The sequence below is a fragment of the Amblyomma mixtum genome, chromosome 3 (genome assembly GCF_055824585.1).
Source record: "Amblyomma mixtum isolate Tamu chromosome 3, ASM5582458v1, whole genome shotgun sequence".
NCBI lineage: Eukaryota > Metazoa > Arthropoda > Arachnida > Ixodida > Ixodidae > Amblyomma > Amblyomma mixtum.
The window spans coordinates 374,192,643-374,207,960 of NC_143014.1; the positions used below are offsets into that span (position 1 = coordinate 374,192,643).

Below are 15,318 nucleotides of genomic sequence, written 5' to 3' on the forward strand. Positions count from 1 at the left end.
AAATTCCAGCCGCCGCGGCCGGGATCGAACCCGCGTCTTTTGGGTCAGCAGCCGAGCACCATAGCCACTGAGCCACCGCGGCGGCCAGAAAAAAAAAATAGTGATTACACATAGAGGCAATGCGGAAATACATGCGCTCGCTGAGATGTGAAAAACGCCTAGAAAGGGGCTACTGAAATGAAATGTAACTGCGATGAAGTGATTTTCGTTAATGTCGATGCACTGAAATTGTTCTGCTTATATAAAAAAATATTCCAATCGCTAGCGGGCAGCTTCGTCACGCTGTTCTCAGATTGCTGTATCTTGAATTCTCTGACGGGCGGCTTATATCTGCCTCTCTGCCGCACATGAGGGAAGCCAACAATAACCGAAACCAAGGAGCATAGGGGATGTACTTCTTTAAAAGTAATTGGCGGTGTTCATCAATAGGAGCTTAAAGAGTAATTACTTTTAACGATAATTGATTAAACTAAAAAAACACATTCCGAAAATAGGATCCGAACCCTTGTTCGAATTTTGCGTCCGGTGCTCTACCAACTGAGCTACGGCGACGATTTTTTTCTTTCTTGAAAAAAGTGCCGAAAAGGAAAATCGGAGTAAGCCCATGCCACAAAACACCAGGCTGTGCAATACGAGCCCACCATACCAATGCAAATCCCCACCTCCCTAAACATCACTGTGAGGCCCACCCTTGCATCTAGATAGGGGAGCCAGCAAGGCGGCCCTTCCAGGGCAATGCATACTCCCCTCACCAAAGCGCACTGCTCACGGAACTAAGATTTCGATGACCCCGGTGATTCGGCGGCGGTCGATCATACGGCTCTTGACACTAAAGAGTCACAGCAACATAAATAGATCACACGGCACACACAGTTTTTTTCCACCGGAAAAAAAACGGGTACTAATCCGTGTGATTTCAATGTCCTTCTAAAGTGCACGTTCGCCGTAATTATGTCCCAGAAGAAGGTAGCATCATTGCAAAGAATAAAACAATGGTCAACGGTCTTTGGCGCATTGCGTACGCGGCAATTTACCGTCCATGACACAAGCATCTTCTCAGCATGAAGTAATGCTTTGACAGGCAGCGTCGGTGTGTGAATTTTAGAGAAGAACGCTTTTGCAGCAGAAGAAATAAATGTACATTTGCTTTACACGTTTTAAAGCACTGGTGTTAAGGAACTCCAGAAAAGGTTGCCGATACAACAGTACAGGAAACAAATACCCTGTAAGTATCTGAGTCGTCTGCCTTCTGGAGAGACTATACAGGTATAGTCTAAAGAAAAGCGCACAGTGAGGAAATTTAAAATGTCCGCTACTTCCGCGCTGCGGTGACGACTGTCTAATCTTTTTGGCTTTCGGGGGTGCAACCGGGGTGTAGTGTAACCGAACCATCAGAGTGTTCACCAGCGCCACCGTCGTCAATAGCAGCGAACGTAATGCGTCTTCTGTTACCGAGAGTGCCACATGAAAAACGTGGTCGAACGGTGAGGGCAGAAGCTATACGAGAACCCTCGCTTCGGGTTGTTTGTGTCTGAGGCGAGAGGCTTATGGTTGGTTCACATGCCAGCGAATGGGCGACTGAGCGGCGCGTCCAAGCGAAAATTTCCAACTTGTTGGAACCTCGCCGTTCACCACCGCGACGACTCAAATACAAGTTATTGCAAAGCGTCGTCAGGATTCGCTAGCGTTTTCGCGTTCTTTTGTGGAACGCTTTGCAATGGCACACGTGCAGCATTCACAGCATTCCATCTCGGGTAAATCGGCTGCAGGTAGATGGGGCATTTCAGACCGAAGCTATTATGCGCCCGTTCCAGCGTTCCGCGTCGTAGTCGGTGTCCAAGTAGCAGAGCGAATTAAACGCCACCTGGAAGGTGGCTGCCACGGGAAGACCCCAAGAGCGGCTAGCAGCATAATACGCCACATGCCAGGTAGCGTGTGATGAGTTGCGCTTAAACTTCGCATTACCGACAATTGCAACCGTCTGTCAATTTTTTTGCCAGTGAGTGCCCGGATGTGCGCCCATCAGATTATGCACGCGTGTGCATACACATGCTTAAGCGCACGCACGCACGTACGCACGCCCCCCCCCCCACACACACACTTACGCACGCGCGCACGCGCACGCACATGCACACGCATACACCACGGAAATTTTTGAATTTTTGAGAAAGGGGACTAAACTGCTAACGCAGTAAAGAAACCTACTACAATACTTTAACCCTGAGTGGGAATCGAGCCAGTGGCGGCGGGCGCAACAGAGAAGCTTCGTTCACTGATGCCTTAGGCTACTCGGCCATCTTCGAAGATTCTTTTTATTGTTGCCGCATGCATGGAATATCAGGAACCTCCCTGACATCGTCTTGCCTTACTTGACTGGGTCGAATTCCGCGACCTCGGCATACGGCCTCATGCCACTATCGCTCCCTTACTCTACCCGCACATAAAAATTCCTGAAGGCGCACACGTCAAGAAAGGGCGATCAGTCAGGAGGTGGAACTTTCGCAGCATATACGATCTGAGCTAAAATGAACTGTTCTCTGAACAGTGACCTCGCCGAAAGTGGCGATTGTGCTTGTTTATCAAGCATACAGCTTCTTCACACGCTAAGCAGTCTTATTAACAGGAAAAGTTCACACGGAATTCCGGTGTCCTTCATTACTGGCACAAATCTTATAGTGTAAGCCATGACCTCAATGTCCTTTTTAAGAGACTGCTGAAGTGAGCTATGTCTCAAGCGAACGTAGCGTCACAAATGATTTCGTTGTTCAATAGTTCCTCCTTGCTTGCAGATGTAGCAATTCACTGATCATGGCACAAACGTCCGCTTGGCTCGATGGCATGTCCTAACACGTAAGGTCGACTTTTGAAGTCTAAGAAAGGTTTTTGGGGCCTATTGAATGGACATCCTCCGAACTCGCCTTAATATAAGGCCGTCAAGAAAGGCTAGGTAAGGCTGCACGTAGAGGAAGTAATGACCGATCAGAACCTTTGTCAGCTGCCTTCTGGAGAAGCCGTTCAGGTATTCCCAGGAAAAGCGAATACTTAGGAAATCAAGTGTATCAGCACAAAATTCCCTCACGACTATGTACATAAAAGACAGATAGCATTTAGTCACCTATTAAGCCCAGCTGCCAGGAAACGGTGGTTTTCGGTTTCGAAAAATAAAAATCATGAAACAGGTTAGTGGACAAAAACTGCACGAATGACTCACCATACTGTATCAAGGTAGCATTAAATTCTGTCCACGCATAGGCTCCCTTTGAAAGCGACCCAGAAAAGTAACAAAGATTCTATTTAACGAATTTACGATCGTCCTCATGCAATGCACCAATTGCAACATATTCACAGCGCAACGTCGCATCGAAGACGTCGCAAGTTTGTGTCCGTACAGACACGAAGAGCCCCCAACCAATGCAAGCCTGTTTTTATCATATTGTTTTCATCAGAGCAAGAGACGGAGACGACAACAGCATAGGACAAAATCTTAATTTTACACTGTACTAGCGACAAGCCACGATTAGCTGTGTTTTTCAAGAAACTGAGCTATAGGTGATCGAGACATATAATGCGAGTTACAGAGGCGATGTAGAGCAGGAGATGAAAATAAAATATTTTTGGTAAACTCTCTAGATGTATGCTGCAGGTGTGCCAAAGTGTGTGTGTGTGTGGGGGGGGGGGGGGGGGGTGACTGACAAGCCGCTTTTGGGGTGACAGAAAGATGTCTTGGCTGTATATACCTGCAAATACAAGACAACTTTTGCTCATAGTGGGCGCATGCAGCGGTCCTGATGGCGCCCGCTTAAGCATTTTTCGCCGGAGAAATTCCCGATTGACACAGGCTTCAAGAGAGACCTATTATTCGCCTGACGGGGACTCCGAAACTGCTGAAGCTGAAAGGTTTTGTAGATGAAAAATCCATCAGCTTTTCTTTTTATGTATCTCATCAGATAGAGTCGAGTATATATGCATAGCCGGTGTACACTAATTCTGAGTTCATTTGATTTCGCGGTTCTTGCGTAAATTTAAATTTTTTGCCGCGGACAGTAAAACATCTCGCATTGAGCAAATTTTGCAGTGCGGTTTTACATGCTGATATCACAAAGAAAAGTAAACAGCAAAACAAGGTTGAGTAAAAACCTACGTTCAGAATTTTTTTATAGCCTGAACCCGTTTGAACCGGTTCGACGCTATCCGGAGCGGTTCGAACCGGAACGGAATGTCGCTCCGGAGCCGAACCCGGAACTGAACCCGAAAGGCGTGAACCCGAACCTGAACCGAACCCGAAAAAATTCCGGTTCGACACCCTGACCAAGGCAGGCCGTTTCTCTGCCACTCCTCGGCGCGGTGCGAGGCTGCTCGTAGCGTAGTCCCCTTAGGCGCCAGCGCGATGACATCTATGCAAAAGGCGTCTGGCTGCATGCATCATGCTTCAATTCCGAATGAAGGTTCCTTTCTCAGGCAACCACATACCCGAAGTTAGAATCCACAGATTTGCTGTCAGATTACAACTACCTGCAACGGAGGATAGAAAGGCGCCTCATGCGGGTTACCACCTGGCTAAGCTTGCCCTCAAGTTTGCACTTGATTGCAGTAACTACAAAGCAGAAAGTGCCTCACGTTGGGCGCAAATTACGTGGCCTTTACCACCCAGTGGCGGTGTGTTAAGTGGCACTTCGCCCACATGACGCAGGTTCACGCCAGGGCAAGCTGAAGGCATAGCCGGTGTGTGCCGCGCGCCTGCGCTCTCGCTCCGCAGGATGAAAGCCGCATTTACTCGAAAGCAAAGTGTTTATTGTACAGTAAGTTGGTTGGTTTACTGGTTTATTGGGGTTTAACGTCCCAAAGCGACTGAGGCTATGAGAGACGGCGTAGTGCAGGGCTCCGGAAATTTCGACCACCTGGGGTTCTTTAACGTGCACTGACATCGCACAGCACACAGACCTCTAGAATTTGCCGTGCCCTCTAGACCTCTAGAGGGCACGGCACTCGCCTGTGGGACAGCATGGCTAAACGCCTTCTGCTGGTTTTGCAGGTCGTGTCGTGGTTTTCGGATGCGACAACGAACACTTCACATGGGCTACCACTGAACCTGCCGGATCATCTAGAAAGCAGCGTGACACAAGATGCAACTGCCTGCGTACTACCCGTGCACGCATTCCCGCTTGCTGATCTAGAAAACGTGACGGTGGAACTACGTTTTGCCGAGAAGAAACACCACCGGACAATTACGTCATCTACAGCGGATCTACAAAAGCGGCAGTCCTGCGCGGGCCTCTTCAGAGGGCACGGCACTCGCCTGTGGGACAGCATGGCTAAACGCCTTCTGCTGGTTTTGCAGGTCGTGTCGTGGTTTTCGGATGCGACAACGAACACTTCACATGGGCTACCACTGAACCTGCCGGATCATCTAGAAAGCAGCGTGACACAAGATGCAACTGCCTGCGTACTACCCGTGCACGCATTCCCGCTTGCTGATCTAGAAAACGTGACGGTGGAACTACGTTTTGCCGAGAAGAAACACCACCGGACAATTACGTCATCTACAGCGGATCTACAAAAGCGGCAGTCCTGCGCGGGCCTCTTCAGAGGGCACGGCACTCGCCTGTGGGACAGCATGGCTAAACGCCTTCTGCTGGTTTTGCAGGTCGTGTCGTGGTTTTCGGATGCGACAACGAACACTTCACATGGGCTACCACTGAACCTGCCGGATCATCTAGAAAGCAGCGTGACACAAGATGCAACTGCCTGCGTACTACCCGTGCACGCATTCCCGCTTGCTGATCTAGAAAACGTGACGGTGGAACTACGTTTTGCCGAGAAGAAACACCACCGGACAATTACGTCATCTACAGCGGATCTACAAAAGCGGCAGTCCTGCGCGGGCCTCTTCAGAGGGCACGGCACTCGCCTGTGGGACAGCATGGCTAAACGCCTTCTGCTGGTTTTGCAGGTTAGTTCCTGGCATAATGTTCATTCTAACAGAAATGACAATAGATTTGTAGTAGTCCTGCCGTGCCCTCGCAGGTGTCGCGCAATTTTGAGTGATTGCTGGACAGTGTTGTTGTTGCTGTTGACGTCGGGTGATATTGAGGAGAATCCGGGGCCTACAACAGAGGAATACTTGCAGATGATTGTAAAGAATCAGGCAGACACGGATCGCAAATTGAAAGCTATTCAAGACGAAATCGGTGAGCTGAATGCAAGGACGGAAGGGTTATCGGACTTTCTAGCGGCATTCAAGGAAATGAGCACAAGAATTGATAACCTTGAGTCTATCATCAAAGAGCAAGCTAAAAAGTTAGTGGAATTTGAAAGCCGCGGCCGGCGTAACAATCTTTTAGTTTTTGGGCTCCCTGAACAAGCCACTGAGTCAGAGTTAGATCTGAGAAAAGCGGTTGTAGACAATATTTTCCACAAGGATCTTGGTGTTCAGATTACTTCAGTCGAAAGAATTCATCGCCTAGGAAGAAAGAAAACAGGAGCTACTAGACCAGTAATTATGAAATTCTATGATTCCAGGGAAAAAGATAGCGTTCTTAAAAACTGCCACAAACTTAAAGGCACGTCTGTTAGCGTCAGCAATGACTACGCAAAAGATATTGTACAAGTTCGAAGGAATTTGTGGCAGTCTGCTGCTGTCGAACGATCTAACGGACAAAAGGTATCGCTGGTTCACGATAAACTGAAGATAGATGACCGTCTGTACTCTTGGGATGACACTCGAAACGAGCGTTTTGCTCTGCCGGACCCAACGTAAGGGTGCTCGAAACACCCACAACGGATCGGAGACAGCAGATGACAGCCATAATGGGTCACCTTCCAGAAGTGAAAGTAATTCATAGCTCAGGATAGTTCTGTTGAATGCTCGCAGCATTCTTAACAAGGTCACAGAATTGGAATTTTTATTGCTCTCAGAGAACCCGCATGTCGTTTGCATAACGGAAACATGGCTCAACAGTGATGTTTCTTCTGATTGCATTGTTCCTCCTGGCTACACAATGCTCAGATGGGATCGAGATTCCCGTGGGGGTGGTGTGGCCATTATTGTGAAGTCATCGCTCTCAGTTTCCACGATTACGAGCGAAATGCCGGAGTCAGTGTGGTGTAAAATTATGTTTTCTGGTGCTGCGTACGTCATAGGAGCAATTTACAGGCCACCGAATACTTCACCCGATTTTCTCGATAAGTTAAATGAGTTTCTTTTCAGTCATGTAACTAGGAGCACCCGCCTAATAATGACTGGCGATTTCAACTTGCCACATATTGATTGGGGATTGACTACGCCTGGGCATACAGAAATTTCTAGCGCGGAAAAATTGCTGGATATTGCTTTCTTTTACAATTTGAGACAAGTAGTTGGACAACCTACACGGATATCGCCTCAGTCACAGTCATTACTAGACTTGGTGTTCCTCTCAAATAATGTAGGAGATATTGAAACAAATGTCACCGATGGAATATCTGATCACAAAATTATTTTCGTGAAAGTGCTTACTTCTGTAAACGTTCCTGCGGAACCTATGATTCGAGTAGAAATCAAAGAGTACGGGAAGGCCGATGATACATCCATCCTGGATTACCTGGAAACTTGTTTTGATGAATTTGAAAGTGCCTCTGAAAATGCATCAGTTGAATGGTTATGGCAGCGTCTTAAAGTTATCATCAGTACTTGTGTCGACCGGTACGTTCCAACTAGAGTTAAGAAAACAAAGCAGCGCAACCCATGGGTCACCAGGGATATCATTCACGCGAAACGGAAGTTGAAAAGATTGCGTAGAAAGAAAGCCGACTTCAACGACATACAGGTTTTACGTCAAAAAATAAAAATGTTGCTATCGGCTGCAAAAGAAAGATTTTTCAATCACACTCTTAGTGGTTTTCTGCGAAATTCTCCAGAGAAATTTTGGCGCTATCTTGATAAAAGAAAGGAAAGAGTAAAGCAGGTGACAGTGGGAGCCGAACTTATTGCAGATAAAACGAATATGGCCGACCACTTCAATAAATATTTCCAATCTGTATTCGCAAGAAACACGAGCCAAAGCGACGCACACGACGAAGCACATTCTCGTGACACGTCTATCGATGCTATCAACTTTACTCAAAGCGGCGTGTTTCAGCAGCTGATAGAATTGGACGAAAAAAAAGCTATCGGCCCGGATGGAATACCTACATGCTTCTTGAAACGGTATGCTGAATGGATGTCCTTCTACTTGGTAATTATATTCCGAAAATCACTCGTAACTCATTATCTGCCACAAGACTGGCGCACTGCCATTGTTATACCCGTATTTAAAAGTGGCAATCGCACACTTATGAACAACTATCGGCCTGTGTCACTTACTTCAATCTGCTGTAAGGTAATGGAACATGTTATTGCGAAACATATTATCATTTTTTTGGAAACAAATGGACTACTTTCTGAATGTCAGCATGGCTTCCGTCGAGGGTTTTCAACGGTGACACAGTTAATTGAGACAATACATGACCTTTCTAAAGCTATAGATGACCGGGGACAGATTGATGTTATTTGTGTAGATTTTGAAAAAGCCTTTGATAAGGTTCCTCATGACAAATTACTCCTGAAAGTGCGAAGGGCTGGCATTAATGGAGACATCCTTAGATGGATAGAAGCGTACTTGGCGAAACGCAAACAGGCGGTACGTGTTGACAATTGCGAGTCTGGCTTTTTGGATGTGTATTCTGGTGTACCACAGGGTTCTGTGCTGGGGCCATTGCTATTTCTAGTTTATATCAATGACGTAGTATGTGCAGTTGGAAATTCTGTTAAACTGAAACTATTTGCGGATGATTGCCTCATTTATGCACCTGTCACATGTGAAGGAGATCAGATTAACATTAACCAAAACCTGCAGGCTTTTGCTCTTTGGTGTGAGAAATGGGAAATGAAAATCAACTTCAATAAGACCACATTTACCCATATAACTAACAAACGAAATATAATTTCTTTTCAGTACAGTATTGCAGGTCACGATTTGGTTAATGTTAGTACATTCAAGTATCTGGGGGTGTCAATTTCTCACAACCTAAGTTGGCACAATCATGTCAAAAATGTTTGTGCGGTGGCACATAGAAAACTGTGTTTTCTAAGAGGAAAGTTGGGGAGAGCAACGAAAGATGTCAAACTTTTAGCATACAAATCTCTCATCCGGCCTTCCCTAGAATATGCATCTGTAGTATGGTCTCCTCGGCAGAAGATTCTTTCAACGGAAATAGAAAAGATTCAAAGACGTGCAGCGAGATTTATTTGTTCAAAATACAGGAAAACAGATTCGGTAACGGAGATGTTAAACTCATGTAGTCTAGAAACATTAGAAAAAAGACGTAAAAGGCAGAGATTAAAAATACTTTACCAAATCATTCACGGAGAAATTAACATCAATAAAGAAAAATATCTGCAGCCTCCAGGTAGACTAAGCTCCCGCCTTAACCACCACAAAGCAATTCGGCCATACTTGACACGAACTAACGTCTTTCGCTGCTCATTCTTTCCGGATGCTATTGAGCACTGGAATAAACTGCCCGCTCACGTTGCTGAGTCTACAGGTGTAGCGGCATTCTTGAATGCACTTGGGGATTCCGTCTAGGCATGGGATTCCTGCAAACGTGCGCGTAACTGATTGTCAAATATTTATTTTTGTATAGCAGGTGGCTCTACAGTGATGTGAGTTGTGTTGCGTTTCTATGCTCTCTTGTATTGTATGCTCGAAGAAGCTTGTTCATTCATGGTTATATATGCATTTTTTTCTCTTCATTTTCCCTCCCTGTAATGACCCTCAAATGAGGGTTGACAGTATTCATAAATAAAATAAAAAATAAATTTTGCCTTCAAGAAATTCAGCCGCCGCGGCCGGGATCGCACCCGCGTCTTTCGGGTCAGCAGCCGAGCGCCGTAACCACTGAGCAACCGCGGCGGGGTATATTGTACAGTAAGCTGCAACAGATCTCTGCACTGCACTAATCCTCAGACCTCAGTATAACCCATAGCCATAGGCGCCGAGTATTCAATCTGCCGGGGGGGGGGGGGGGGCAGTTAGCACCCTCTCCCTCTTTTCCATTGGCGTTCTGTGCCGTTCTGTGGACTCCCTGGCAGCGTGGCGGAACGGGCACGTGACCAAACATGGCGGCGCCCATACTCCCGCGCTGTTAAGCGTCTATAAATGAGCACTTGCCTTGGCCTGAATTCTTTGCTATGCAGTCGTCTAAGGATAAGTAGCAGCGACAGGAAGAAGCGAGAAAGCGAAAACGTGCACAAGAGACGCCAGAACAGCGTGAAGAACTTTTTACAAAGCGTCGTGCTAAGGATGCAGCTCGGCGACAACGTTGTACCTCGCAGAGTGGTTCCACGTCATCGGTCACCGATGAATCTCAACACCTGACTGCTCAGGAACGCCGCAATGCTACCAGGCGAAGGCAACGCGCCGAAGAATCGCCAGAAGAACCCTCGCAAAGATTACTGAGATTGCCATTGCTAACGCAACTTACCCGGTTTAACCAGAGCTAAACCACTGCCAATTTTTTTTTTACTCTCAGGATACAGAGTACATTACAGAGGGGAACAGCAATTCACAGCAATATAGAAGATAAAAAAAGGTAAAGGGCCAAGTATTGATCGTTGAGGAACTCCACAACCAATTACGCTACCGTAGAGGAATCAGCGTCATTAATGGTGACAAATTCAACACGAGAAGAAGGAAATCCACGGTTCAGTTAGGAAATACAGGGCCAATGTTCAGCGCACTTAGCTTATGTAATAGGAGTGGGTTATTAACTTTATCAAATGAACTTGAAGAACACATCATGAGCTAGTTGGTTTTCCATCACACGAAAACAGCGCAAACTACACAAAGGACGCAGAAAGGTGTCAGGGATCGGTTTGTTGCCTGCGATCAAGGCGTAATCAACTCAATTCCCTTGTCTCGTGGTCATGCTTACGTAGGACAAACCGGAAGATGCCTTAACAAAAGACTGTGAGAACACAAATACAATGTTAGCACACGAATCTCGGGCGATCTGGGCGTTCATTGCCGCGACTGTAAATGCACTCCTCACTGGAGTGACACGAGCGTGCTGAGCAGATGCACTGACCAAATCACGCGAGAGATAATTGAAGCCAAAAAAATCGCAAGCCTAAAAGACCGCTGTGTCAGCACCCCATCCATAGCCCTTCTGGATAAGGAATTTCGTTTCCTTGCGACAGCTCGGCATTCATGATTCCCTGCTCGTTTCCTGCTACGATTGTCTGTTTCATGTCTTATCCTTCTTGTTGTTTTTGATGCCTTGTGTATATTTACCGATGTGTCAGAGCAATAAAATTTCAGTTGTTAGTCGGCCGCTGTGCCTCGTCTCCCCTTTCTGCGTCCTTTGTGTAGTTTGCGCTGTTTTCGTGTGGTTTATCAGATGCTTTATCAAAGTCAAGAAATATGCGGTCAAATGAAAAAGCGGAGTCCAAATAGAAGTGCAAGTCGTAATTGAAGGAAAGTAGTTGAACTTCACACGAGAAAAACTTTCGGAAGCCATGCTCTGTTCGAGAGAAGAAATCGTTATCCTCCAGAAAATTAACAAGATGTGTAAACATATGTAGCATTATTTTGCATGATATTGATCTCAAAGATATGGCCCAATGGTTAAATGGATTCTGTTTATCTCCGGCTTTATCTACTGGTATGACCACAGCGTTATTCGTCTTCGGTAGTATACCATGATGATACGATTGTGAGAATAAGCATTTGATGATGATATAACTGTACTCTTAAGCATTCCGTACAAATTTGGCATTTATACCATCAATTCTGCTAGAAGATGTTAGTTTAAATTCGATAATCGGTGCCTTGGAAGTCGAAAATGATGGGATTCATCGCGAAATGATCGCACAGTTGGAGATCGCAACGTTGGATAACATTGGATGAGGAAGGAGGCGACTTAACGACATTTCGTAGTCTAGCACAGAGGTGGTCGGGAGCAGGTTCGCCGGTGGGTGCGGTAACGACATTTTATTGGTGTCTTCTGGTTTTACTTTATCCAAGAAATGTTTTGGATTAGTGTTCACAATGTTCAGGAGGGTTAAGGCCGCCGTGGCCACCGAAACAAAACTTTGCGTCCAAGGAGACACTTAAATGCAGCGCTCATAACGTAAACAGTAGCACCGGTATTCACTAAAGCCATTACAGGTACACCATCCACTAGCACATTCACTTTGTTCCGCAACATAACTACAGGCAGGGGTATCTCTTCCGGCGGCAGACTTCCAGCGACCTCACCCCCATCGGTCGCGCCGACTAGTTTTCCGGCGGAGGCGAAGAGGAGCGGCGTCGGGGTGATGGAGATCGACGAGTGCGGGAAGCCGGAGGTGGAGTCACGCTTCTATCCGATGCCGGTGAACCATTCCGCAGTTGTGCAGGCCATCGGTTGTCGACATCAGGCGGGTAGGACGGGCGCCGAGAAGGTACAGGTTGGTAATCTTGCCGCGGAGGATAGCCTGAGGAGCCGTAACGCGATGGTTGGCGGCGGGGACAAAATCGTGATATGTGACCGGGCTGACCGCAGCGGTAACACACAAGAGAGGGACCAGGAGCACGTTGAGCCGGCAAGTAGTCTTCGTGCCTAGTATTGGGCCAAATGTTCGCGTCGTATGTGGCCGGCGGATGTTGGTAAAAGCGGGGCCGGTGCTCTGGACGCGATCGCGGTACGTTGCTTGGCCGCAGCTGTCGGGGCACCCGGTGGTCCTCAAAGTCCGCTGCGTTAAATGCGGTTGGCGGAGGAGGGCGCGTGGGATACTCAGGGGGAAGCACTGAATAATTCCGAGTGAGTTCCAGCGACCTGGTCAACTCTTCGCGCACGATCTGGCGGATCGTGGAAGCCAGATCACACGACGATGTTGTGTCTACGGCTGCCACCGTTGTCACACCAGCCAAACGTCCGAATTTCGGTGTGATGCGACGCATCTTCAATGTCTCAAACGTGCGGCAGTGCTGGATGACGTCAGACACGGAATCTAGACTTGCTTTGCCGATAAGAAAATTGTAAATGTCTTCTGCAAACCCTTTAAGTAGGTGGCCAAGTTTATCCTCTTCTGTCATGCCAGGAGAGACGACCTTGCATAACTTGATGATTTCTTCGATGTACTTTGTACAGGTCGCTCCCGGAAGCTGAGCCCTTTGCGCAAGCGCTTGTTCAGCCCGCTTCTTCTTCGTGACAGAGTCGCCGAAACACTTCTTTAGCTCCTCTACGAAACGGTCCCATGTTGTGAAAGAATCCTCGTGGTTGTCATACCACGTTAGGGCCGTGTCGGTCAGGGAAAAGAAGACGTTGGCAAGTCGGGCAGAAGAGTTCCACTTATTGTAGCGGCTCGCCCGTTGGTAGTGGGTAAGCCATCCATCCACGTCCTCGCTGGTTGAGCCTGCGAACGGCCGAGGCTCCCGGAAATGCTGCCATGAACTGCTGGGCACAGACCTCGGAGCGTCGCCGTCCAGGGACATCATGAGCACAGAAGGCGGCAGACCAACAATGCGACGACTCCGGCGAGGTTGCAGCAGAGGATCCGTCTTCGGGGAACCAGTAAACCCCGCACCTCCACCAAGATGTTACGCCCAGGGGTTTATTTCAGACCGGGACGGAGGACTGAAAACAGCTGGGTCCGCTTGCCGAGCACGAGACACCACCAACCTCGTTCTCCTCATCTTCGGCTTAGTCAGCAACGCCGACCATGTAGAATAGGAATAGGTAGAATAGGCCTTTTCATGAGCGTCACAATATATATATATATATATATATATATATATATATATATACACGACGGCTGTCAAATCTGCTTTCGGGGGTATTTATGTTTACAAATAACTTGACCTTGAGAGTGTTCATCAGCGGAGGTCGTTGGTTCGGATGCCACCGTGGGTTTGGATATATATATATATATATATATATATATATATATATATATATATATAGCAAACATGGGAAGGGGAATGAGGGGCTCGTTGTAAATATAAGAGAAGCCAACAGCCACAGAAACCAAGGGACAGAGGAGATTTTTAATTAATTTATTTATTTTGTGGTGTTGTTCGATTTAGAATATTACTGAATATGTTATCGCATAAAGCTAATTGATTAGAAAAGCAGCAGAAAAAACAACCACATGCCGCCGGTGGCATCCGGACCCACGACACACACACACCTTTCCAAACCATTTGCGCATGCGCACGCGTGCAAGGCAACAGGAAAATACAACCAAAAGGTCTTATCATAGCAGGCGGGAAATGAATTTCTTTTCAGCCTCATAACGATAAATAGCTGTGTCGCTGACACAGTTTGAACGCGTATTTTTTATGTCAAAGGCTTCCAAGGTTTCACGAGCTGCTTGTTGTCTGCCTTGGCCCAGAATCCTCACATCGCGGAACTGTGGTGTGCAGTTGTGCGAGCCCTGAGGTGTTCGACAAGTTGCTTGATTATTATGTATATATACGCATGCTCCCTGCGCAGTCGTTCACGCAACACCTCGTCTGGCCAATACAGGCAACTTGCAATGAAGTTTACCGAGTCGATCGTAGCGCCATGAGGCACAGCCTAGCATAATTAGCAAGCGTATTTAGGCACAGCGCTAGTGCTTTTCCACACCCACTTCCGCGCTCTGTCATAGCCACTCATGGCGAGCGTCAGCTATCTGCTACGCCAACAGAACCTAAGCAAAGAGTGTTAGCAGCCAAACGCGCCCCTCTAATTGTTAAAAATGTGCTGTCACGTCTTTTGTGACCCCAGCGGTCGCAGAGGTGACGGCAGCAGCTTTTAGGCGCTCATGTGAACAGTATCAACGCCGCCTGGGCATTGCAGATTGCCTATAGGATTTTCCAAAAGACACGGTAATTATGTAGACAATATTCATCATCATCAGCCTGACTACGCCCACTGCAGGGGGAAAGGCCTGTCCCATGTCTCTCCAAGTAAATTAAGCCTCGCCTTTGCCAGCTGCAGCCACCGTTTCCCCACAAGCTTCTTAATCTCATCCGCCCACCTAACTTTCTGTCGCCCCCTGGTACACTTGCCTTCTCTTAAAATCCACTCCGTTACCCTTAAGGACCAGCTGTAAACTTGCCTTCGCATTACATGGCCTGCCGAAGCCCATTTCTTGCTCTTGATTTCCACTAGGATGTCATCAATCCGCATTTGTTTCCTCACCCACTCCGCCCGCTTCCCATCTCTTAACGTTACACCTATCATTTTCCTTTCCATAGCTCGCTGCGCTGTCCGTAACCTAAGCTCAACCCCTTTCATTAGCCTCCCCTTTTCTGCCTCATAAGTGAGTAC

At 47.3% G+C, this 15,318-nt stretch overlaps 1 protein-coding gene across 1 annotated transcript; it reads right to left on the reverse strand.

Annotated features, from left to right (window-relative positions):
* Positions 1-4,497: 4,497 nt before the first annotated feature.
* On the reverse strand, positions 4,498-13,496 carry LOC149356802 (uncharacterized). Its single transcript, XM_089576436.1, has 2 exons — positions 12,708-13,496; positions 4,498-4,512 (listed from the first exon to the last, which is right to left on the reverse strand). Exons 1-2 carry the CDS (start codon positions 13,494-13,496, stop codon positions 4,498-4,500), a joined length of 804 nt encoding a protein of 267 aa, XP_089432562.1.
* Between the last annotated feature and the right edge of the window lie 1,822 nt (positions 13,497-15,318).